The sequence below is a fragment of the Varanus komodoensis genome, unplaced genomic scaffold (genome assembly GCF_004798865.1).
Source record: "Varanus komodoensis strain SLA01 unplaced genomic scaffold, ASM479886v1 scaffold21, whole genome shotgun sequence".
NCBI lineage: Eukaryota > Metazoa > Chordata > Lepidosauria > Squamata > Varanidae > Varanus > Varanus komodoensis.
This window is the reverse complement of record NW_025335589.1, coordinates 8018618-8043547: the sequence shown is the minus strand read 5'-3', so window position 1 is coordinate 8043547 and position 24930 is coordinate 8018618. Positions and strand designations below refer to the sequence as shown.

Here is a 24930-nt window from a genome sequence, read left to right as displayed (position 1 = left end):
TGCCATGGGAAGAAAAGGATGGAGAAGTCTGCTTCTACCCGCCCAGTTGCTTGTTCCTAAATCTAGATCCAATCCAGTGATTTGGAATCCATTAGAATTGCTATGCTCACAAGGTAGCTGTCCACAGTTGCAAACTTTAGGGAAATAAATCAACTCCTCATTATCAACTGATGGTAACTTATGATTTGGAAATCTGCTACATTGTGTGTGTTATTTTCAGTGTTGGTGCAACTAGGTAAATAGACCACTTCTGAACATATTTGTATTATTTAACGTATTGAGATCAAGGAGGGATGACCACTAATGTGCACTTCTGAAAAGCTAGTAAAATGTGAACACCAAAGAAAATTTTTTACTAAGAAGTCCCACAAAATCTGATGCATGTGTTTTTGAACTCTAACAGTATTTGGTAGAAGGGCAACGTGGTTTCAGACTAACATGTTTTCTTAGTTTAGTGCAGGAAAATTAAATTTTCTTTCCATGAAAGAATAAGATGGTCTTCACATTGAAGGAGAGAAGAGATCGAGGTGTCCTGGCATGATTTTGACAGTTGCAATGTGTTTAGAATCGGCAGAAATGTTGAGCTGTGCGGAAAAAACAACTCAGGTCTTTTTCAAAATAGTCCTATTTTCAATGGAACTTTTGCCCTATATTAGGGTTAGGGGAGTGTACCGGGCCAGGATTAGGTTTAGAAAAACGAGATGTCCTGGCATGATTTTGATGGTGGAAATGTGTTTAGAATGGGTGGAAATGTTGAGCTGTGCGGAAAAAGCAACTCAAGGAAGTCTTTTTCAAAATCGCGCTATTTTCAATGAAGCTTTCACCCTATATTAGGGTTAGGGGAGTGTACCAGGGCAGGGTTGGTTTAGAAAGACGATCTGTCCTGGCATGATTTTGACAGTTGCAATGTGTTTAGAATGGGCAGAAATGAGGAGCAGTGCAGAATAAGCAACTCAAGGCAGGCTTTTTCCAAATCGCCCTATTTTCACTGGAACTTTCGCCCTATATTAGGGATAGGGGAGTGTACCAGGGTAGGGGTAGGGGTAGGGTTTGAAAAACGAGGGTTCCTGACATGATTTTGATGGTTGGAATGTGTTTAGAAAGGACAGAAATGTTGAGCTGTGCGGAAAAAGCAGCTCAAGGAAGCCTTTTTCAAAATAGCCCTCTTTTCAATGTGTCGTGCATGAAGCTCTGACAGAAGCAGTGTCTCATGAGGAGGACTTGCACTTGACGACCAGAGTCCAAGAATCAACCCCACAACTCAGCATAGGGACAGCAGAGCCAGCTGCTGCGTCTTCCTCTGACTCCCAGCACGTTGAGCAAACGCCTGGTCTTTTATTAGAACCAGGTAGTCATGAGAAAGAGGAAGCTGAGTGTTCTATTCAGAAAGAGGCAGAGCAAGCTGCCTCTCCCCACCCCCCCACATGCTGATTCCCCTGAGTCAGAAACAGAAGACACAGTAGGCCTTGTAGATTTTTCAAAAGCTGAGAACAGGAGGATTTTACCTCGATATTAACAACTGCAAGATCTATTACGTAGGAGAGAAGAAAGGCGTGACTTGGGAGAATGATCCCACGTGGGCTTGGGAAGAGAAGCCATTAGGGGGTTAACAACTGTATAGCAAAGACCGCTATTAGAGAGCTTATCTATAGAGTTGTAAATCTTGTAGACAATTAGCATTAAAGGACTTTAGTTTCATTGCTGGTGAATGCGTGGATTGTTTACATACTGGGCTGGCAAGACATCACACAATGGTACTTTCTCCCTGTATTAGAGTTAGGGGAGTGTACAAGGGTAGCGTTCAGATTAGGAAAACGATCTGTCCTGGCATGATTTTGATGGTTGCAATGTGTTTAGAGTGGGCAGAAGTGTTGAGCTGTGCGGAAAAAGCAACTCAAGGAAGGCTTTTTCAAAATCGCGCTATTTTCAATGAAACTTTCACCCTATTTTTGGGTTAGGGGAGTGTAGCAGGGCAGGGTTGGTTTAGAAAAACGATCTGTCCTGGCATGATTTTGATGGTAGGAATGTGTTTAGAATGGGCAGAAATAAGGAGCAGTGCAGAATAAGCAACTCAAGGAAGCCTTTTTCCAAATCACCCTCTTTTCAATGGTACTTTCGCCCAGTATTAGAGTTAGGGGAATGTACGAGGGTAGGATGAGGGTTAGGAAAACCAGCTGTCCTGGCATGATTTTGACAGTTGCAATGTGTTTAGAATGGGGAGTAATGTTGAGCTGTGCGGAAAAAGCAACTCAAGGAAGGCTTTTTTCAAAATCTCCCTCTTTTCTATGGAACTTTTGCCCTATATTAGGGTTGGGGGAGTGCACCAGGGTAGGGTTAGGGTTACAAAAAGGAGGTGTACTGACATGATTTTGACAGTTGGAATGTGTTTAGAATAGGCTAAAATGTTGAGCTGTGCAGAAAAAGTAACTCAAGGAAGGCTTTTTCAAAATCGACATATTTTCACTGGAAATTTCGCCCTATATTAGGGTTAGGGGAGTGCACCAGGGCAGGGTTAGGGTTTAAAAAACGAGGGTTCCTGGCATGATTTTTACGGTTGGAATGTGTTTAGAGTGGGCAGAAATGCTGAGCTGTGTGGAAAAAGCTGCTCAAGGAAGGATTTTTCATAATTGCCCTATTTTCAATGGGACTTTCACTGTATAGTAGGGTTAGGGGAGTGTACAAGGGTAGGGTTAGGGTTGGAAAAACGAGCTTTCCTGGCTTGATTCTGACGGTTGGAATGTGTTTAGAATGGGTAGAAATGAGGAACTTTGCAGAATAAGCAACTCAGGTAAGGCTTTTTCAAAATCGCCCTAGTTTCAGTGGAACTTTCGCCCTATATTAGGGTTAGTGGAGTGCAGCAGGGTAGGTTTAGGGATAGAAAAACGAGGTGTTCTGGCATGAATTTGAGGGTTGGATTGTGTTTAGAATGGGGAGAAATATTGAGCTTTATGGAAAAAGCAACTCAAGATTTTTTCAAAATCGCCCTATTTTCAATGGAACTTTCACCGTATAGTAGGGTTAGGGGAGTGTACAAGGGTAGGGTTAGGGTTGGAAAAATGAGCTCTTCTGGTATGATATTCATCGTTTCGAATGTGTTTAGAATGGGCAGAAATGTTGAACTGTGCAGAAAAAGCTACTCAAGAAAGGCTTTTTCAAAATGTGCTATATTCAATGGAACTTTAGCCCTGGGGTGTGGACCAGGTTAGGGTTAGGCCAGTGGTGGCGAACATATGGCACACATACCATAGCGGTTACGTAGAGCCCCCTCTGTCGGCATGCGAGCCAATTCACTCCAGTATCGCCTCACCAGCCGAGCATCAGGGGCCATGCGCATGCTCGTAAAGGAGTAGCAGTGCCAGGCAATGCTATCACAACCTGTGACTCATCCGACTCATCCGAGCTTTCACATGGCCAGTCAATGCCCTGCCAAGGGTGTGTGTGTGTGTGTTTGTGTTTATGCTTGGACTGGCTATGAGGTGTTTTTTCTAAACTAAAACTGCAGTTTTCAAGTTTTATTGCAATTTTGGCACTTTGCGATAAATAAGTGGGTTTTGGGTTGCAGTTTGGGCACTTGGTCTCTAAAAGGTTCACCATCAGTCTTGTAAGGGTTGTTTCATCCATGATGGATTGTTTTGTCATCATCATCTATTATCTGTTGTTGGGAATGGCTACCGAGCTGCTTGGCAATGGTGGCAAAAAGCCCTGCTTCTTGCCTTCACAACTTCATTGGTTACCACCTTTCCACTGATGCTGAAACAGCACTTTGGATGGGCCATCATTTATTCCTCTGCTCTTTTATTTTGGTTTTCAGTACAAGCATGTCTTACTTATTCCTGTCCCTGAAAACTGCACATCATCTTGCTTGTTATTAACACTTCTTTGCAGGTGCACTAAAGTGCACAGTTACTGCTCCCTAATACAGGATGGAACTGCATGTAGGCTAATTTGTGCACAGTTGCCAGGGACCAAATGCCTAATTGTCAATTGACAATATCAGTAAAGAGCAAAGAAGTAATGAAAGAAGTTGCACCTAGATATCCCCCCCCCCCCCACCACCACCTTTTAAGCCCTTCAGTTACGAGTGGCAAACTGACAGGTCCCAGTGCCTTCCACCTGTTCAACACTCCTCAAATCTGTAGCTTCTTCAAAAAGGAGAGATACTAACTCTTTCTGCTCTTCAGAGCAGTTACTTGCAAGGGGAATCCTCTTACCCTCCATTTACTTCCTATCTATTATATTTTCATGTATTTTTGTGGTTTGTTTAGAATTGTCAGGGAACTGCAGTAGCATCAGCAGAAGTGCTGCAAAAAGTTGCTGCGTTAGGTGGGGAAGAGTATCTTCCCTTTCAACACTTGGTTAGTTCAAAAGCTAAAATCAACAGGATTACATTGCTAAGTGGGCAATAGTGCTGTTAAACCCATTTGGTGCATCTAGTTTTAATACTTTACTCCCATTCTTGGTGCTTTTCAAGTGACAGCTAGGCAAACAACAGCTAGTAACTGTGTGCAAATTAATCTGTATGCAGTCTCACCCTGTCTTCCCTTTCACAGTGGAACACACAAAACCAGGAAAGACTGTACATAAGGTATAGGTGTTAAGTATGCACTTGCTCATTTGCAAAAGACCAACAGTCATAACTTTCATAATCACTATTTTCAGGGGCCAAAAATGACTCTAATAGCAGTTTTTTGAGGTTCTGGGCGAACACGCACACACATGCGCACACACATTGAGAAAGAGGGGGAGGGGAGAGAGAGAGAATATTAGCAAACAAAAAGGGCTGACATTCAGAGTGCAGAGACTAGACCTTTCCAAAATCAGAATTTTGCCCTCACACTTGAAAAATGTCTCCAACCCTGCTATAGATTGTAGCCATGTATTAACTTGGATCATCAGCCAATTATTTGGACTTAATTACCTTAGGTTCACTTAAAATGCTTTATGGAATTAATATTTAATAATATGACCTCTGCTGTTATGGCTGCCTATTGTACAAAATTACCACTAGGATATCACAACTATCTGAAAAAATGTGATTAAGAATATTGCTTATTAAGTACCTCTGTGTAAGGAGTGTCATGAAAGAAAAAACATGTTCTTGGCTTGGAGAGAAATCTGTTTACACAAAGAAAAGTTCTGAGTTCAACAGTCTGTGTTTAGAAGCCTAACCACTATAAATGTTTACTGGTTCTCAGTGTTTTCCTATTTGTTAGCAGCCAGTTAACTGAGACTTAAGTTTTGATGCTCAGATGTGAATGTTAATTGTTTTTGTTATGATTTATAGCTAAGCAAAACTATAGATATATACATATGTAAACTTAAGTTTAATTCTGTTCTGGTCTTTGAAAAAGTTATTTAGTTTCTTTCTTATGCATGTGAAATAAAATATTTTCATTTCCCAATTTTGCTTTGCCACACCAATATACAGACAGTTAATTTAAAAAATAATTTTTTAAGTATCCACAAAGCAAATATTCTTCTTAAACTGTTTTGATGTGTGCTGAAATGCAGATTGCAGATAATTTTCCTTTACTCAGAAAATACACATATTGAAACTATTTTCATTACTATTCCTTAGTATGATTATGTAGAGTTAATCCAGTTATAAATTAAAAGATACCAAGAAACAAATAAAGAGTGGTAATAAAGTCTATGTGGCATTTATCCAATATTTTAACATTGAACTAAGAAATAATTCTACCATTAAAAATTAATTCTTATTGTGTTGAATATATTTGGTTTAACTATGTACTGTTAAGTGCTACAAACAGTGCAATAATATATTTGGCTCAATTAGTATATAAAACAGTAGGGGTTTTTGTTTGTTTTTTACTATCGGCTGGGAGTGTTTAGAATTTCAGATCTGGAGGTCACAAAGTTGGGCTATACCTATAGTCACAAGGCTGCTATACTAATAGTCCATCTTACAATAAAAATGCAAAGCACATATGTCTCAAGGTACCATGTGTCACTATATTTGGAAAGAGCCACACTTAGTTCCAAATTGCTTAAGAGTGGATTGGACTGAGAATCCTGAGCAGCTTTCTGCTTGCAGCAGATGCATACTCTTCTGTAAGGTCTTTCTCACCTTCAATAGTGGCTGCCTCCACTGAATTGCCAGTCCTACCATAACACTGAGATTGCTGAGAAGAACTGATGTAACCATTAGATAACTAAGATTAATTATTGCAATATTTAAAGCCATGTGATGTCCTAATATAAGGCATTGCTAAGATGTTTCTGTGAGAGGTCATTGTATGTTTGAACATGGTTTTATGTTTATGATTAGCCAGCTTCCAGAGGCTGATTTTGAATGGCCAAACTCAAATGATACCATTTGACTTCATTTTGAATCAGTTCCATATTAACTGGTTCGGGTTTAGATGAATCAGACCGTGCCATCTCCTTGTCACCAATCTGCACAGTGACATTTGATTTTCTAATGGGTGACAGCAGTGCTAAGGGCTTGCAGCAGCACTCAATATGAGGGTTTCTGTTTCCACAAGTTTGCACCGTCATATCAATGCTATTTTTCTCCCCTTTTTAATTGTTCATTGCTTGGCCATTTAATTCTTATGTAAGGCAATGTATGAACTGTGTGAATAAACAGTGAAAGATAAACATGAAGCGTTCCCATAGCATGAATGGGAAAGAGACAGACGGGAAGAAAACTTGCCAGTCTTGTATTGCTTCTCTTTTAATTTCCCTGAAGGAGACTAGAAAGGGGTAGTCTGTACTCTGGCTTGTTCCAGGAGCCCCAAATCCAAACCAGCCAGCAGTGAGCCAACTTGGTAGTAGGCAAGACTGCAAGAGTGAGCATGCACAGCAATGCACGTAGAAACAGAAACAGTGAGTCAGAAGAGGCCTCCTATCTAGTCTGATCCCCCGGCTCCAGACAGCTCTGCTCATGATATACCTACCGTGTGTATTTTCTGGCCTATCCTTAAACACCCTTCCACCAATCCAGTGAAAGCCCATTCCATACCCCAGGGGTCCTAACCATCAGGAAGCACTTCCTGGCATCCTTCTTGAATCTTGGTTCCCTGAGCATTGCTCCATTGGAACACATCCTGCCCTCATCTGCAGGGGGAAAAAAGGTCACAATCCACCTCCATGTGACACCCCCTCATGTACCTATATGTTGCTAACAGGTACCCTCTGAGTCTCCTCTTCTCAAGGCTGAAAAGACCCAGTTCCCTCAGTCTTGCCTCATATGGCTTACCTTCAAACCAGCCACCATCCTTGTGGCCCTTTACTGCACCAATTCCAACCTTGCAATATCACTCTTGTAATGTGGGGCCCAGAAATGAGCTGTGAGGCATCCTCCCCAATGTAGGTCATTTTGAACAAAGGGTACTTGCAAAGGAAGGTGACAAAGAGTTGCAGTGGTGCTGAACAGGGTCTCGGACTGCCTCAAAAGGGTCTCCCAAAGTCCAAGCTGCGGAAACTTGTTTTCAGGCTCCCTGTTTTAAAATCCAGTGGCATCTCTACTTCTGATGCTTAGAGTAGCTTTATTATGAATGCAACTGTTGCTTACATACACAAGTAGTTTTAAATTCTGCTTTTGTCTTCTACTGAGGTCATCTGAACTTAGTTCCCATACAGCTTTGTTCAGAAGAAAGCATGACTGTCTTTATTTGCTATATGATCCATCAGTTGAAAATTATCTGCAGTAAAAGTCAAATTGTACTTAACTGTGTCAAAGTTCACATCTGTCTAATATTTTAAAGGTATTTTTGAAGGTAAAATATGCTTTACATTTTATATAACTATGGAGTAAAAACATGTGTTTGACTTGGAGTGCAAGGAATCATTAGCACATACCTGACAAGAAAGTAGCAATAAGAAAAGATCTGTAATTTGCATGCTCTTTCTGCCATCTAGCTATTAATATGCAACATTTAAGCCAGATACACAAGAAGGAGCTAATACAATGTATCATCACTTAAAATAAAACTTTCAGGGTTCAAGCAAAGGTTAGACTGTAGTTCAAGATTAGTCTGATACTTTGATCACAAGTCCCTGAGCTTTCATAGCATGATGACAAGGATTGGTTGTGACCACATATATGGTCTCGCTTTATTTCCTGGGGTGTGATACCAAGTGACACAAATTGCTCCCAAAGTTGACCCATGAGATACTTCTCACAACATGCAGTGATTTGAATCATTTTTTATAGGTTCCCATACTCACTTTTTGTGTGTACCTTTTAAATTTTCCAAATGAATATATGAATAGCATAATTAACTGAGTGCAGCCTCCAACTTGTCCAATTTTATTGTGTAAAGTAAAATATCCTAAGTATTCCTAAGTAAAATATCCTAAGTATCCTAAGTTTTAATGTATTTTGTATTCGATGCTGTAAGCCACCCCGAGGCCTTGGCAAGGGGCGGCATAGAAATGTTTTAATAAATAAATAAATAATTAAAAATTCCATGGTAGCAAATTAAAGTCTGAAGTATTTGGCTTATAGAACAGTTATAAATAATAAAATAATATGGAAATATTCTAGTCAAAACTGAACATTTCAGAGTCCCACAGTTTTCAGTGGGAGAATTAAAGATGTGCTTAAACTGTTGAAAGATACAGCCATTAAATGCTCTGATTTTTAACTGAATCATGTCATGTCTTGTATACATTATTTCATAGCAGTGCACTCAAAATATATCAACAGTTTAAGGCAACAGGATTGAGAATAGGACTGGACTGCAATAAAAATTCATTTAAATGATGATTCAGAGATTACGTACATTTCTTCATTAATTGAACACTAACTGTGAAAGTATTCTTCTCCAATTTTAATTGACAAAAAGAGAATAAGCATACATTGGTGCAATTTGCTGAAATCATCTTGAGAAAAATAACATATATGTTAGCTACTATTGGTCATTGTATTTCTGGCATTATAATGCCATGTAATTACCAAATGAACAGGATCTTTGCATCCCCCTTAGTTGCAAGTCATTAAGGGAAGAAATGGGTTCGATTTTTTAGATGCAGTCATAATAAAGTGAATAGTTTGTGTAATGCATTTTGATTTAAATATTAAACATTGTATGACATTCAGCTAATAAAACCAGAAATTAAATCTGTTGAGATTTAAATTGAGAGTAATCAATGGATTTTCGTATTATATAAAATCAATAATATATTCTTTTCAAAAATTGATAGATTTGAATGTTGCCTGTTTGTTCTATTAACCAAGAAAGCATATTTGAATAATTTTCTCACGGTTTTTAAAATAACATTTTTAATTAGTCTCATTTTGATCTGGCTTTAGGATAATTAGCATGACTGTATACAACTGTGTAGGATGCATAGTCATGGAACTTTTCTCACAAGAACCAAGGCAATAATAGCTTAAGTCTTGCTTGATTTTTCCTGCCTTTGCTCCAGCAACTTTAGGCTGACCCTGTCCATAATCTGATGACCTGCCATTGCACTCAGCTATTTGGAAAACTGTTCTGGCCATAGTTGACCCTGAGGGTGGTATCTGGCAGACCACTGATCCATTGACCCATGTCAAGAGTGGATTTAGAATCTGATCTACTGGGCCTCTGACATAGTTAGGCACTGGGGCCACCGCACATAATGTGTTTTTCTGGTTATTAAATGCCAAGTAGTGTTCACTTGTTAGAAAGAAGAACAATTTTACACTAGTTACTTGCAATGAAATCATTTCCTGAAGCAATTACAAATATTAAGTCTTCTACACGTGAATTGCTCATTGCCAAAAAGAAGAAAAGAAAAGATGCCGCACAATTTTTAATATTTCATCTAGCTTTATTGTGCTTACATCAAGCTGGGACATTCATATCATGTTCTATTTTAAAAATTGCTTTTTAAAAAATAGAACTACATAAAGTAAAGAAGCAACACCATCCAGTCAACTTTTTATGGCCTGTCATTTTATAAGATGACTGATATAATATTCAGTTACTTCTTTAATGTAGAAAAGGATAGCTAGACATGAAAGTAACTGTATTGTAAAGAGAAAATGCTATCATAGAACTTGTATTTATCTTTACTTTTAACACAGTAATTGATCCAGTGTTTGCCTGGTTAAGGTTTTGATAGTTTATTTTAGCTGTTTTAATGTGTTAAAGTAAATATGCGTGTGAGTTTGCTGTTATTTAAAAACAATATTTTGATACAGAATGAAAGATATATAACAAAGAAAACAACATTGCTGAAAAAAAATATTTTGTTATTACTTAATGTATCAACCACTGTTTTTTTTAATTTATGCCTGCTGGCCACAATCCTGCTAGCCTTTTTCAGATATAAACACTTCTATTTTTAACTCATACCAATTTAGCATTACGTCTGAAGCTGGACAACATGTGGTTTGTTTTAAGCAAGTCAACTTCAAACTGTGTTTAATAAACCATAGTTAAGATTAAGCACAGTTTGGAGTCCAGACATAATTCTGCTCTGTGGTTAACTGAAAATGACACTAAAGGTCATTCATGTAATGTTAAACCATAGTTCAGTGCACACAGGAATCCTACAAGCCACAGATGTTCCTTCTTCTTTTCCCTGCCCTCGAGCCAATCAGCCAGCAGTAGTGAGGTGGAGAGTAGATACCTGTTTCCCTGCTGCCAGTAGCAATCTGTGTCAAGGTTGCACCCCTCAGCAATTTTCATACTGATTGCTGTTTCCCTACTGCTATTGGCAGAGATTCCACATCAGGATCCATGAGAGGATGGAGAACCTTAATTTCCCTTTTGTAATTCTGATGCTGTTGACAGCAATATGTATCATAATGACTGAGATAAGCAGAAATACTAACCGTGACTCCGCCAAACTATATTAGCATTGTTTGGCTGCAGGGTGGGGGGATTGCCCTCTCCTGCAAGTGATTCTGGTGCAGATTCTGTTGCCAGTAGCAGCAAAGAAACAGAAATCTCCACACGCACACACACCCTCCACACATACACCAGCCAGCATTGCATGACAATCTCAAGACCATGAGATTTGTTTTTTCCTTCAGTCCAAAGGAATGTATATTAGTCATATTCAGAACATTCTTGCACGTCATTTGAAGCAGCTTCTTAATTCACCCATATCCAAAGGTAGCCCCTGAGCTAATGGAAATTGTCTGCCCGTGGTTGATGTGGAAAATTTTCCTTGATATCCCTCCTCTCTCTAGTCCTGTTTTTATGCCCGGATCTCCCCTGGAGGGCTGTGTCACCCTTTGGAACAGATTTACAGCTGCAAATCTTCCATCAGTCAAGTGGCATTCACTGAATACAACTGAAGGGACTATAAAATGCAGCTTACCATATGTAGCTCTGAGAAGGAGATGCTGGTCTTCAGAAATAATAAAAGCCCTGCTGCATAAAGAGCTGCTTGGACTGGGTCATTGCTGGAATTAAAATGTATATAGTCAATGTACATATGGGCAATTCAGTTCCATATACAAAGGCCAGATAAATTTTAAATATTAATCCATAGGATCATAGAATAGTAGAGTTAGAAGGGGCCAAGAAGGCCATTGCGTCCAACCCTATGCTGTTGCAGGACACTAATTTACACCATCCTACTCAGATGGCTGTCCAGATTCTTTTTGAATGTCTCTAGTGAGAGACCTCTCTAGGCAACTGATTCCACTGTCATACTCCTCTGACAGTGAGGAAACTTTACAGTGAGGATATCTAGCCTGAACCTGGGTTGTTGCAACTTGAGTTGATTATTCTGTGTCCTATTCATACCAACAATGCTGTAAGGTAGATTAGGCTGAGGAGTGACTTGCTCTCCAGCCATCTGCTTTTAAAATTAACCATTTTTTAAATAACCAGCTGGCTTCGCTTCTCTTACTATTGGCAAGTTAACTATTATAAAGTGACAGCCAATTTAGAAGAGAAGTGCAAAACATGCTATAGTAGAAGTGCTGTTACCAGTTTTTCTAAGATCTTGAGTAGCATTCCAGGCAAACTAGGTAAGTATGATATGATGTTATTATGTGCAGGACTCGTATATGTACAACCTGCTGCCACTGTGTGTATAAACTGTAACTCCTGACAGCAGAGATATTAAGCATCAGGGCATCTAGTGTATGGTATTAAACTTATTCAAAGGATCTGAGTTGAGTATTTGGACACATGTTTTTGAGACTGAGTTATCAGGAATTTGAAAAGGGATTTATTTTAGATAGCTCACTGTTGGCAAATAAAGTGAGGTCTATACCTAGCAGGTATCCTTCTAAACATGGGATATTTCTTTTAAAAAGGAAATTATATAGTATGAATTCAGAATGTTTGCAACTTTTATTTAAAATGTTTTAATACATGCTTGCTTTTATGGGTTTGCATATTGATTTATACCTAAGAGCACATTGCGTTTGTTTTGAAGCAATAAACAATGGGTGCTTTGAGGATTTTTTCTGTTAGGTTGCTGAAAACAAGCGCATCTTATTTGCTGTAAAACATTTTAATATTGTAGCATGCACCCTCTGCAGCACTTTACCAATTGATGCTAAACAGGCACCCACAGTTTTGAGATTTAGATGACTCTTTAAATCTCATCTTCCTCACAGGTGCTCCCTGAAGGGTGACCGCACTTTGTGGCATGGCAGGTTTATTACTGGTTAATTGTGTTTTGTGCTATTTTATTCTTATATTTATTGTTGCATTCATGTCATTGTATTCAATGTTCACCGCCCTGATACCACTGTGGAAAGTGGTATATAATTTTAAGTAATATTGCTATTGATGTAATTGAGAGGCTTCCATGCTAACCCAATATGTAACATGTCACTCCCCCCCACCCCCCCCCCCCATACAGGAGCTGGTTCCTGAATTTTATTATCTCCCTGAGATGTTTGTCAATCTCAATAATTACAATCTTGGAGTGATGGATGATGGTACAGTGGTGTCTGATGTTGAACTTCCACCATGGGCCAAAACACCAGAAGATTTTGTGCGCTTGAACAGTTTGGTAAGATAGCAACCTAGTATTTTGAGCATTAAGAGCTGCTGTTTGAAATGCATTCTTTCAAGAGAATGAAGTGTGTATTTTTCTTCTGGAATCAAAGAGCTACTTTAGGGATTGGGAAAGCTTGGTGTGAACTGTTTGCATAAACAGTGGGCTGTTGTGCTTACTCCTGCAGCTTTCAGTTTTGCTATTATGGAAATGTAATGACTTTCTCAACATTTTAATGTATCTATTCTCCTGTATTTTCTCTGCCATATATTCAGATTTCTTTTGACACCTTTCTTGGCTTCCCAGATTTACAGTTATCAGTGAAGCTACAAAGCCACTACTAGAATAATGAAAAGAAGACTGTGTATGTCTTTACATATTATATTCAGTTTTTGATTGGTGCTATTTTGGAGGGAAACTATACCAGTTATGTATATTAACCATAGCACAGAAAAAGAGTGGAATTTCTGCTTTCTACTTCCCATTTCACTTGGCTCTTTACTTGTAAAATTCTGGATCTTTGAATCCTCACATGACATCATTCACTTGAGCTATTTTCCACAGCGATCCACTGACAGCAGACACTGTCAAATACTATAATAGATTTTCCACACATGTTCATTCTAGGTAATAGCCCAAGTATCTCCATTAGCTCATAACCCATTGCAACTTATTCATTTGGCCAGATTCTGTTGAGCAAAATTTCCTCTGAATGTTATATTGTGTCACATATTTTCAGCTACTACTTTTCAGCTACTTCTGCAGCCAGTGTAGAATCAGGTTGACCTTTGTTCAATTTTTGGATGGAAGGCTACCTAGGTACCCCACTTTCAGTATTTATAGAACATAATTGCTGCATTTAGAAATAATTTATATCACTTATTTTAATGTACTTACTTTACAGAGTGTAATGCTAAGCGATAGCATTAAACTCTGGAATTTATCATCAGATTTTATTCACAAACATGTAGAACAGTATGTCAAAATATTTTGTATAGAATGATATAGATAAGAAAATTCTACTTTCATAACATAACTGTACATATTTTCTCCAGTGAAATGGAATATACTGTATAAATAATAGTATGTTGTGCTTTGGTCATATAGCACTAGTGACTGTATTAGTCAGCTACTTTGCTAATATTTTATACGAATATAAAATATGAGTAGTGAGCAGTAGCGTAAAATATATTTCTATGTTAATATTTTCACAAGAATTTTGGAAATAACACGTTCCCAGAAAAAAGCACGGTTGTCCATACCTTATATCAATGCAATTTCTTAGATTACTATAAATTATATTAGTAGTCTGGAGTGCCCATTTTGCCAGCTATCACATGCAGAATCTCCCCCTCCTTCAGTTCCCTCTCCAGATTTTTCTGCAATGATTGGACCTCATAAAATGCATACTGCTTTGATCTGTGACCTTTTTGTGGTGCTAATCGGGTTCCTGATATCATTATACCTTGCTCATTAATCATATTTCCTACATCCTATCAGCCAACTAGACAGCCCAAGCCTCTGTTTCAGCCCTGTGCCTGGCAGGTTTCTGCTTTTCCAGATTATTACACTGTGATACTTTGGCTTCTCATAACCAGACCCACATCAAGCTGTGTACTACAATTAAAGTCAGATGGTCCTCAGGTTGAACAGGCATATAGTGTTGCAGCTGTCTGTCTCTTATTGGAATAGCCAGAAAAAGGAACAGATGATGTATAGGACAGTACATAATAACAGATTGTACAGTACTGGGTCAATAGCAGGGGTTCACAATGCTAATTGGCAGACATAGCTACTTTCATCTGACTCTTCTTATTAAAAATAGAAAAAATGATTTGGTTTCATCAAAACAACTAACATATATGTACATCTTGTCTCTATTTTGGGAGAAAGAAATACAAACAATGTGAAGATAACCCTCTTTTAAGATAGAAATATTTCAATAAATAACAAACATTGTAATTTATAATACTCTGATCACTAAATAAATGACCAATACAGAACAGTGTATCTCAATCAGTTAAAACACACATATACACAGAGCCCTCCATAAAAACCAAGTAGACAATTAGGATAAAAGACATTAAATTGTCCTAAATGCCTGGGAAAGCAACAGTATTGTCAGCTAGTATTTGAAAGCTATCAAATTGGCTACCAGAGGAGTGGCTAAATGGATGGAATTCCTCAGAGAGCATACAATAACCAGAAAGGCCCTGTTCCTAGTTGCCTGCTGCCTTCCTCCAGAAGAGGAACTTTCTAAATAAGGCAGGGCCTTTGGTGATTGTCTTAATAGCTGGTCCTGCTTGCATAGGAGCCGACATTTATATACATACTATATCCTGGCACTGTGTGAACTTAATGCTGAATTAGATTGACCATTGGTCCAATGCGCCATGACTCTTCTTACAATCTTCATCTAGCCTGGATGTTTCGATGCTATGAAAAAATGGTATCTTTGAAAATCTTTTACAGTGAAAAACTTTTACTTTTGAATCTACTGCTAAACATTAGCTACATTTTCCTAACACGATATTCAAAACAGTGTTTTTGATTCTCAGTACATTGCTTCATGTTTTATATAGTTTGACCAAAGAATACATTGATCATTATATATTTACTTAATATCCTTGATACTTGCTTAGTATCAGTTAAATATAATAAAATTTTATTTTTAATTTTTCAGTTTCTGTTTTGATCATATATTGTCTTCCTTTTTGTACCTGGCTACCTTAAATAAAGTAATAAACTAATTATGTTGCATGTTAAATTTGTCATAGTTCTCCTTCCTGAATAATCAGTGCTAGTTAGTTAGGCATCTTCTCTAATCTATACATATTTCTGATAATGGAACTGCACTGGTTATGTAGATTAGACTCACTAGAAATATCAATGCAATTCTACAAAGCATTTAATTACATTTTCAATATTAAAAGCAATAGCTAGAGAATACAGATGTGACCCCAAAAAATGTGAAGGGAATTTTTGTTTCCCTAAACTTGGTATAGCAAGTTAGACTTGCCTTGAATAAACTGGCTCAGGAAATGTCAGGAGCAGGCATCTGATTTCAGGGTGTACTATCCCAAACTGTAGGCAGTGGTTTAATTTTGCATGGTCTTTGTGATTTCTCCAGGGATGCTTGCTGAGCTCCTAAACTGCAACCTTAGTGTATCTCAGACCTGGTCCTAAGTGGAGAGCTAGCAGTTCTGTAAAGGGGCAGAGTTTTGGTAGCACCAGATGTCCTCTAGGTAGGCTAGAGCCTTTCCCCATAACTGAATCTGATTCTGAGGAGGAAGTCATCAAACAAGTTGCAGCAAAGCTAGAGTGAGGGGGTTACAGTTAATTATGGGGAAGGAGAGTACCTCATCACAGAATTCCTCACTTTCCTTGTGGGGGAATTAGAAGTGGAACCCTAATTAGTAATACTGTCTATGGGATAAGCTACTGTCTGCAGCTGGTGTTTTCAGAAGAAACAGCTGATATAGGGCCCCATATATAGTTTGCCCAAGGCACAGACAGACTTAGGACTGAAGTGATGAAGGATGGAAGATGTGTTATAAGAGGTTGGATCAGAATTGTGAGTGATATTTGTATAATTTCTGAAAGTGTATACTCAGTAAGTAAATGGTAACTGCTGTTTACCGTGTTGCATTGAATCAATTTATTCTGTTGTTCAATAGTCTAGGAAGCATTAGGCAATTACTGTTCCTGCCAACTACCATGGCAACAATATTCTGGGCTTCCAACCAGGCAACCTGTTTTTGGTTTTTAGTGTCTTCCTTTTCTCCCTTCATAGACAATTAATTCATTTTAAATATGACCATACATTTTGTAGCATGCTTATCTTCTGCTAGTCAGATCTGCAAATGTAAGAAAACATTTTGTGCTGAAAGTTTTTGAGCATCCTTTTGACACTGATATTTACTACTCTTCTTTGACCAGGCCAGAGTACCTCCAGTGAAACCTACGTAGTGTTAAATAAGTGTCTTAGTAGCAATTGTGTATTCCTTCAGTATTGGGATAGTGTTGACATGTTTGTGCTAAGACACTTTTAATACCTTGAGATATCAAAACAGGATGCAAGTTAAACCATAATCATAATAAGCATAATCATCATGCTATGCCTATAGGCATTACTTATATGTGTGTGTGTGTGTGTGTGTGTGTTTAATATGGTTTTAAACTTTGCCTTTTAATGATGTTTTAATATTTTTAATGCAGTGTATTTTTATGTGCTTTGTGAACCTTTCAGAGAGCTTTGGCAGTTGGGACAGTATAGAAACTGATAGATTTACGAAAGTCAAAGTGAGATCATTATCATCACGTATGCTTCTCTCTTTCATACAAACAATTGCAGAAGCTATATTGGTAGTGTGACATTCTTTAATTTATAATAATTATATATAGCTTTCATATAACTACTTGAAGAGATGCCTTTCTGTTTCCATGTTAATTGCTCATTGTGCTTTCATTTTTCCATCTTGATTCAATATTCAACTCTCAGTTTTGAGACAGCTTTTCTCACCCTAGTTTTGAACAACTACTATTGCCAGTGCCCCAGACTAGCCCAGAAGAATAAGATGGAAGGTCCTTGCACTAAGGGAGCCATGTAATATCCTATCCACTGAGGGAGTACATTCCCTCCTTTAGCTACCCAGGAGCATCAATAGATAAGCTAGTTCACTAAGTATCAAAGTAGATGGACATAATTATTGGAATTACAACAATAATTGTAATATAACTGGGGGAGGGGGAATGTAGCTTTTTCTTCCCCTGCTGAAGCCCTGATGAAATTGCTCCTTTGCAGCCATGTGCATTGTGAAGAAATTCCGCACTGACTGCTATTTATGTTTTTTTACAGTTGTGCATATTGAATGCACAGGTATGTTTAATGTACCATTTAGTGTGATCCCGATTCAGTTAATGAAAGTGTTGATGTGACAGAGTATTATTTAATGTGTGAATAAGGGGGGATAAGATAGAGGTGTTTAAAATTATGGGTGGAGGGAAGAAAACGGAGAGGGAAACATTCTTATCCCTCTCCCATAATACTCACATCCCATGAAGCTGATTGGGGAAAGGTTCAGGACATACAGGAGGAAGTACTTCTTCACACAATGCATGGTTGAACTATAGAATTTACTGCCACAGAAAGTAGTGATGGCCACCAGTCTAGATGGCTTTAAAAGGGGATTGGACAGATTGATGGAAAAAGGAGGCACAATGCCTAGTTCTGAAAGTTTTGGGTGCGATTCTGTTTTTAGTTATATACATTTCAGCATGAGGAACTAGTCAAAGAGTGCATCTTTGGTCTATGGAGATTTAAACTGTAGTGGCGCAATGGTTTAAACTGCTATGCTGCTGTGCTGGCTGATCGAAAGGTCGCCGGTTTGAATCTGCACAATGGGGTGAGTTCCTGTTGCTCCATCCCAGCTCCTGCCAACCTTGCAGTTCGAAAGCATGCAAATGCAAGTAGATAAAAAGGTACCACTTTGGTGGGAAGGTAACAGCGTTCCGTGCACTTCGGTGTTTAGTCATGCAAGCCACATGACCATGGAGACTGTCTGCGAACAAACGCTGGAAACTGAAATGAGCACCGCCCCCTAGAGTCAGACATGACTGGACTTTAATGTCAAGAGGAAACCTTTACCTTTACCTTAGCTTGGTCCTATTTAGGGGTAGGGATATGTCCAAGTCTAGGCAGGTTCTGGGAACCGAAACTAAAGATGGGGAATTACGGTATATGATTCCACATTCCTGATTGAAATAATATGGTTCCCTGGCTATTCTGTATTCAGGGTAACCAAAAGATGAAAATCCTAAACTTTCCATGAATATGTCAGAAAAATAAACCATTTGAGTACATGACTTGGTTTGGAAAGAAAGTACCATAATAAAATGATAGGCATAATTATTTTCTGTATATTTTACCTACACATGGGAGCACATTGCCCCTGGTTTCACTTAGCAGATGACAAACTTCCTAGTGCTAAGTTAGTGGCATCTATACCTCTGCAACTATGTTTTCAAATTATGCCAAAGCAGTGAAAAGTAGTCATAGACAAATAAAGCAATGTATTCAGAGATACCACTGAGTGAAAACCCTGTGTTGGTGACCCTGTTTTCTTGTGAAGAATGGATATTGTCTCCCAGAAAGCTGCTGTGCATCCAAATTACTGCAATTTAGGAATTTTAGTAAAGTCCCTAATTTGTACAGTACCATCCTAAATTCTGCATCCTAGCCATGCTAAAGAATGTCTTAGTGTGATAAAGAAATGGCACCAACAAAACTGCAAAAATTTTGTTCTTTATATATCTATCCATTCAACATATTCTTCTAGATTCCTTGAGATGTGATTTGCTTACATTGTGTTCCTTTTTATAAATAAAAGGTTTTATGTATATTTATAGATTTATAAGACACCCTCTTTTTAAAAGAAAAACATATCCTTTGTGCCTGCTTATTTTTCCTTTTTTCTCTTTCTTATACCTTCACAGTCAAACAAGGAAATGATGCTTGTTTTTAATTCCCATGGGAATAGCAATGCTACTGTTTATCTTATACATCTTTCTTAATTAATAGGCTGCATTAATGGAGAGTACGAACTAGAGATTCCTGTTTCCCTCCCAGTTTGCTCTTTATAGCAAGTCTTCTAGAAAAGGCATATTGATACAGCATCAAGTTGGGTGACTTGAACAAATAAAATACAGCAAAGATTTAAACAACCAAAGCATTTTGCACAGAGTGTATGGCAGATGCTTTCTATAATGCCAAAGGCTATGAACCATTTTTTTACATTAAAGATCTTTAAATATGTTCCTATTCCTTTCCTCGCACTATATTAGAGAAGTATAGCAAATAGCAAACCAAAAAAAAAAAAACCATCCTCATAATTAACAATGTTAGCAAGTTTTTCTCTCAACTCTTTTGGTCTGTTCTTCTATCTCAATTACTCCCTTTCATGTCAACCTTCTCTTTAAAGTAGCAACTTTTTACTGCTCTTGAGTGTGTGATTTTTCTCCAACCTTCTTCCTCATAGGTTTCTCACATTCTTCAGCTTCCTGCCTCCCTCCTCCCCCCTTCTAACTTCTGCTCCTCAATTTAATGCCTACTCTTCTCACTATTCTTCAGCTACCCTGTCTTAGGGATAAGTGGAGTCAAGTAGTTCCATGCTGTAAAGTCTGGGCAAAGAATGGTATGGACACATGTCCCTCCACAAAAGAGGGAATTGGAAAAGCTGACGTGCACGCTTAGCATGCAAGAACAGACCTTGCTCGTTTTTCTGCACATACCCAGTTCAGAGCATATGAAATGGGAATGAAATGCTTCAAGCTTCCAGCATGCTGAGCAGCTCTGTTCTCTCAGTGAGCTGAATACTGTCTGGAAAAGTGGGGCTTGGATGTTTGAGGGCTGCTCTTCTCTCATGGTCCTGTTTATTTAAGATGTGAGCCTGCATATAAGGATCTTTTGTTCAGAGTTTAGTGCTTTTATATTGTAGAACACTTTGGGAGATTGGGTTTGGATTTGTGGGGGGAGGGGCGCTGAAGAGGTTATAATGACAATATGTAGGCAAAACTAAAAGAGCTTGGCATGAAAAGAGAAAGAAACTCAGTAAGCAACTGTGTCTGAACAGACATCAGGAATTTTGAAAGTTCTTGGGGCGAGTGGTACATTTGTGACTCACTGATTAGTAGATAAAGGGTAATACCTCTTAATTTGGGGTCATGAGTGCTCAACTGTCATGCGCTGACCTTTTAGTCATTATGGTTCTAAGTCATGTCAATCAAGAGGCTGAGGAGAAAGAGTAGACAATTTTGAAGGGTTAGTTGTTTGGAATTTCTATTCATTCCATACTGCATATGTATTATATACTTGTAGCTCAACAACATTATGTACAATACAAATATATCCTTACATATTTGCAATGTATATGAAGGGTTGGATGCAAAAATACCAGACACACATTTCAGGCTCCATTAGGCTTGTAGACACTCAGTACCAATAAAGTCTCAATTTTAAATAGAAATGTTCAATGTTTAGTTTTTGTAAACATTGGTTCTCTTTAAGTGAAAAAATAAGTTACTCAAATTTTGTTTTCTGGGTAGAGTCTGCCTAGCAATATTGCATAAGAGGAGATATTGTACATATTTGGGAGGGTGAATAGAGAGAAGGATCTTTTAAGCAAAGAGCAATGACCTATCTCTTTATCTAAATTATCTGAGCAAGGAATGTTGGCAGTGCTGGGGGATGGTGAGAACGACTGTCAAAAATTGTCCAGGGGAGGAAGTATGCTACAGGCAAAAAGACATTATTGTGAAGCTTAAGCAGTCAATTTATCTGTCTTCCTAGGTAAGCATTATGTAGTTGTTTTAGCAGCTACAAATATTGTCAGAACAAATGAATTCCAAGATAATGACTACACCAGGTCTTTCTGACAATAGTAGGTGCTCTATCATAAATTAACTACTATTAAAAGTTGTTTGGTATACACTCATCTAAGTTGGCACAGTTCTGAAAATCAGCTAGAGATGTCAAACATTAGCTCTTGAAAAGCCAAGAGTGGCAGCCGTTCTGGTCAAGGAGAAATGGGAATGGGTTATTTATTGAAAGGAGGTCTGTGAGGGCTATTGTGGCGAATGATATGCCTTCAGTTCTCCTCCTTCATGTGTTAGTTTCTGAAGTGTCTACAGTAAGATGTTACAGATCAATAGGAGCTACAGTTTTGTGTGTTTTGCACTCAGCACAGGGGAAAATGTAAAGAATTGGAGGATTTATTAGCTAAACAGTTATTTTTTTTTGTGGGTCCCAAACTTAAAGGCCTGATAATGGAAGGCACAGTTAAGAAGTTATTTACTGTAATACAGAATGAAAATACAAACTTAAGGCAGAGCTTTTCTTCTAAAATTATATTGTATGTTTGATTATGAATTGCTCGAGCTTGGTAGATTCTATTTTAAATAAAAAATTAAAAGGGTGGAGTCCTACTTGTAATCCTCCAAATTAAAGGTATCCTATAGAGAGTGTGGAACATGCAGAAGCAAAGCTCACCTTCAGGCTCTCCCACCCTGCAAAGCAGTAAGATGGTTGATTTCAGGTGTTTAACTGTAGCACATCTCAGTGGAAGGGAAGGAGGTTGAGGCATCATGAGAATATATCTCATCTTGGTGGCACTGCTCTTAACTCCTCATCTACATCCCTGCCTTCCCCCAAGTCCTTCTTCCCAGTACTGCCCTTGTACAGTCTGGGTATGTGAGAACCCCCTTTTCCATATAAACCCCTTCAAGAACCCCATCTACCACCTAAAGAAGGTGCAATTCCAGTTTCCAAGCTGACTTACTGATATTAGGAAAAGCAGGAATTTATTGACAACTTTTTTTCAATGTGAGGGTAGGGAAAGTCCACTTACAATTTAACTGAATTTTCAGTGTACTTAAGAAGAAAAACATTTGCATTAAATTTACTGGTAAATTTAGTTGTCATAAAAGATGACTGAAAGTGAATCAAACCTATATATGTTTTGGCTCACCTCATAAGAATGTAGGAATTTTGTTGTCTGGGGCAGGTGAATTTTTTCTAACAGATTTCAGTTGGCTCAAGAAAATGATTTAAAACTGTTTCCTTTCCTAGCCAATTATAAATGAACTGTTGGTTTAAAGTTATAATTCAGTTAATTTAAGCCTGTTTATAATGTGCCTCTTGGAAAAGCTATTGGTGCCTGTCTTTTGTTGCAGAGCAGAAAGTCCAGGACAAGCAAGCTGCAATGCAGTAAAAGAAATTTGATTTTACCCATTTCTAAAATTAAAGACAAATATCTGTTTCTATTGGATTATAAACAGGTCCTGGACAGCTTCAGCTGCTACATAACCCAGTGATATTTTAATTTGCTGGGCAGACATGTTTACTGTGTACTATGTAGTTTATGAGTGTTACCATAAATGAGGTAATCTTGCATCTTGGTTTCCATGTGTGAAACATTACATGAGCAAATACAGCTGGGTAGCTAGTTGATGATATTAGTAGTCATTATTTGGATATAAACTTTGTGCTGAAGTGTTTAAAATATTTGTACTAAATGGCTGCTTTTTGCCATTTTTATACAATGACCCTGAAACAAAAATTCATTAAAAGCCACAAAGTGCACATATCAATCTCAGTATTATAAGCAATGATGATTCTGAAAATAATACTGCATTCCTGAGAAAAGTGCATATTTATTTATTTGATTATTTAATTTCTATACTTCTGAACGCTGAAACTCCATGAAACTTCACAGCTGTTTTTATATTGATTCCCTCCCTAAAACAGTTTGCATTAAGAGTTATGGGTTAACAGGGGTAAGGATGGTAAAATAATACCCAAAATCTGAACTTTGGATTCAAAGCAATGCATAGAATAGACATTGATATGGAATAGTTATAGCTTGTTTCCACTTCCACTCCAGTCTAAACTAAATGTATTTCAAGTGTTTTACATACTTCCTTACATTTTCTTTTCTTTTTTGCCACACAAAGAATGCTAGCTTTCCTTGAACAATTTCTCTTGAATATACATGAAATCCACTCGCAATGTCTGTAATTGCTATGTAATAATACCCTTCTTCTCTTAGTTATGTTTTCACATAGATGCATTTTAATTTACTAATAATTACAATAAAGTTACGTCTCAGCAAGTGCAGAATTTCTTTTGCATGTTTAAGTCTATGTTTGGTAAATCATTGTGTTATTTTTGATTGAAGAAGCTTTAAGCATGTCCAAGTTTGTACTACATTTTGGTAAATGTAGAATTGCATGCACACATTAATTACAAAGTTTCATATATTTATGTTTGTTTAGAGCTGTACCCATGTCAAGATCTTGCTAAAAGTATAAATAACTAAAGAGGCTACACTTTATGTTTTCTCTGAAAAAAAGAAGTGATAAATATTCAGTGAATCTGATGAGTATATTCTAGTCTATGAAAGAATATGTCCTACCAGACTTCTTAGTCCTTGAAGCAGGGGCCACCAACCTTTTTGTGACCATGGACATGTTGCCTATTTTGAACAACTGCCTTGGGCGCCGCCACAGGCTTGTTATTGCAGGTGCTTGGAGGGCCAATTACAAAAATGTGGGAAACATTCCTTTATTTTTTGTGTGTGCATGAATGTGCATCCTATCTGTGTATGCAGTTTTCCTGAAAGCCCCTCCCAGCCCTTTACTTTCTTCTCTATTTCTAGCTCCTCCTCCTTTTCTTCTTTCCCTTCCTTCCTTCTCACCAGCATCTCTTCTCTCTCTCTTTCGTTCTTGGTTTCCCTTCTTCTCTCTGACTCTTTTTCCTCTTCTTTTTTCAGATCCTTTACAATCTCTCTCTGGCTTTTATTTCTCCTGCAATTCGGGCTCACTTGAGCGTGTGCGCGCTCGCGCTCTCTCTCTCTCTCTCTCTCTCTCTCTCTCTCTCTCTCTCTCTCTCAGCTTTTCTACATGAGGCAATTATTGTGCACTCTTCATTCCTCACAGTTGTTTATGGATTTTTAAAAAAATGACTTCTGTTTTTAAAAGCACATTCCCTGTTTTGAGAGCTGGAAAAAAAAGTTGAAAAAAATGTTTCTGAAACTGGATGAAAAAGTTTTTTCTTACCTGAGCAGTTGCAGCACCAGGCAGAGCACCAGGCAGAGGATATTGCAGCAAGAGAACCAAAAAGGAGAAGGTCTTTGAGCTGGGATCTCAGTTTTGCTATGCAACCAAAAAGATATGCAACATATTAACACCATCGTTTATGGCTTCTCTTTCCCTCTGGCTTTCTCCTTCCTCATGCCAAAATAGACTAGAACAATTTCCTCATTCATTTCATGGGGTAGGAAAAGGTTCCCTGAAAGGAAATGTTGCAAAGAATCCTGTTGCTCGGAGGGCTTTTGGTTGGGGTGAATGCTTCCCCCAGCCATTTTTTACAAGGAGGACCCCTCACCCATACAAGTGACTGTAGAAGTTGCTCAATTCACTTGTGGAGAGGGGGAAGTAGCTTTGTGGGCA

General features: G+C 38.1%; 2 protein-coding genes across 23 annotated transcripts in view; one reads left to right on the top strand and one right to left on the bottom strand.

The window, feature by feature from the left end:
• Window positions 1-24930, bottom strand: part of DCLK2 (doublecortin like kinase 2) — a 273637-nt gene that overhangs the window by 96594 nt on the left and 152113 nt on the right. For 9 of the 10 annotated variants that reach the window (XM_044430965.1, XM_044430968.1, XM_044430969.1 and 6 more), the window contains 2 exons: window positions 24538-24633; window positions 11284-11368 (listed from right to left, as the gene is read on the bottom strand). The gene's annotated coding sequence lies outside the window, so the exon portion shown is untranslated. The remainder of the gene's footprint in view (window positions 1-11283; window positions 11369-24537; window positions 24634-24930) is intronic. The other variant, XM_044430970.1, reaches the window with a different exon arrangement.
• Window positions 1-24930, top strand: part of LRBA (LPS responsive beige-like anchor protein) — a 435651-nt gene that overhangs the window by 346144 nt on the left and 64577 nt on the right. For all 13 annotated transcript variants that reach the window (XM_044430947.1, XM_044430950.1, XM_044430949.1 and 10 more), the window contains one exon: window positions 12787-12939. In XM_044430947.1, coding sequence (XP_044286882.1) covers window positions 12787-12939 — 153 coding nt within the window. The remainder of the gene's footprint in view (window positions 1-12786; window positions 12940-24930) is intronic.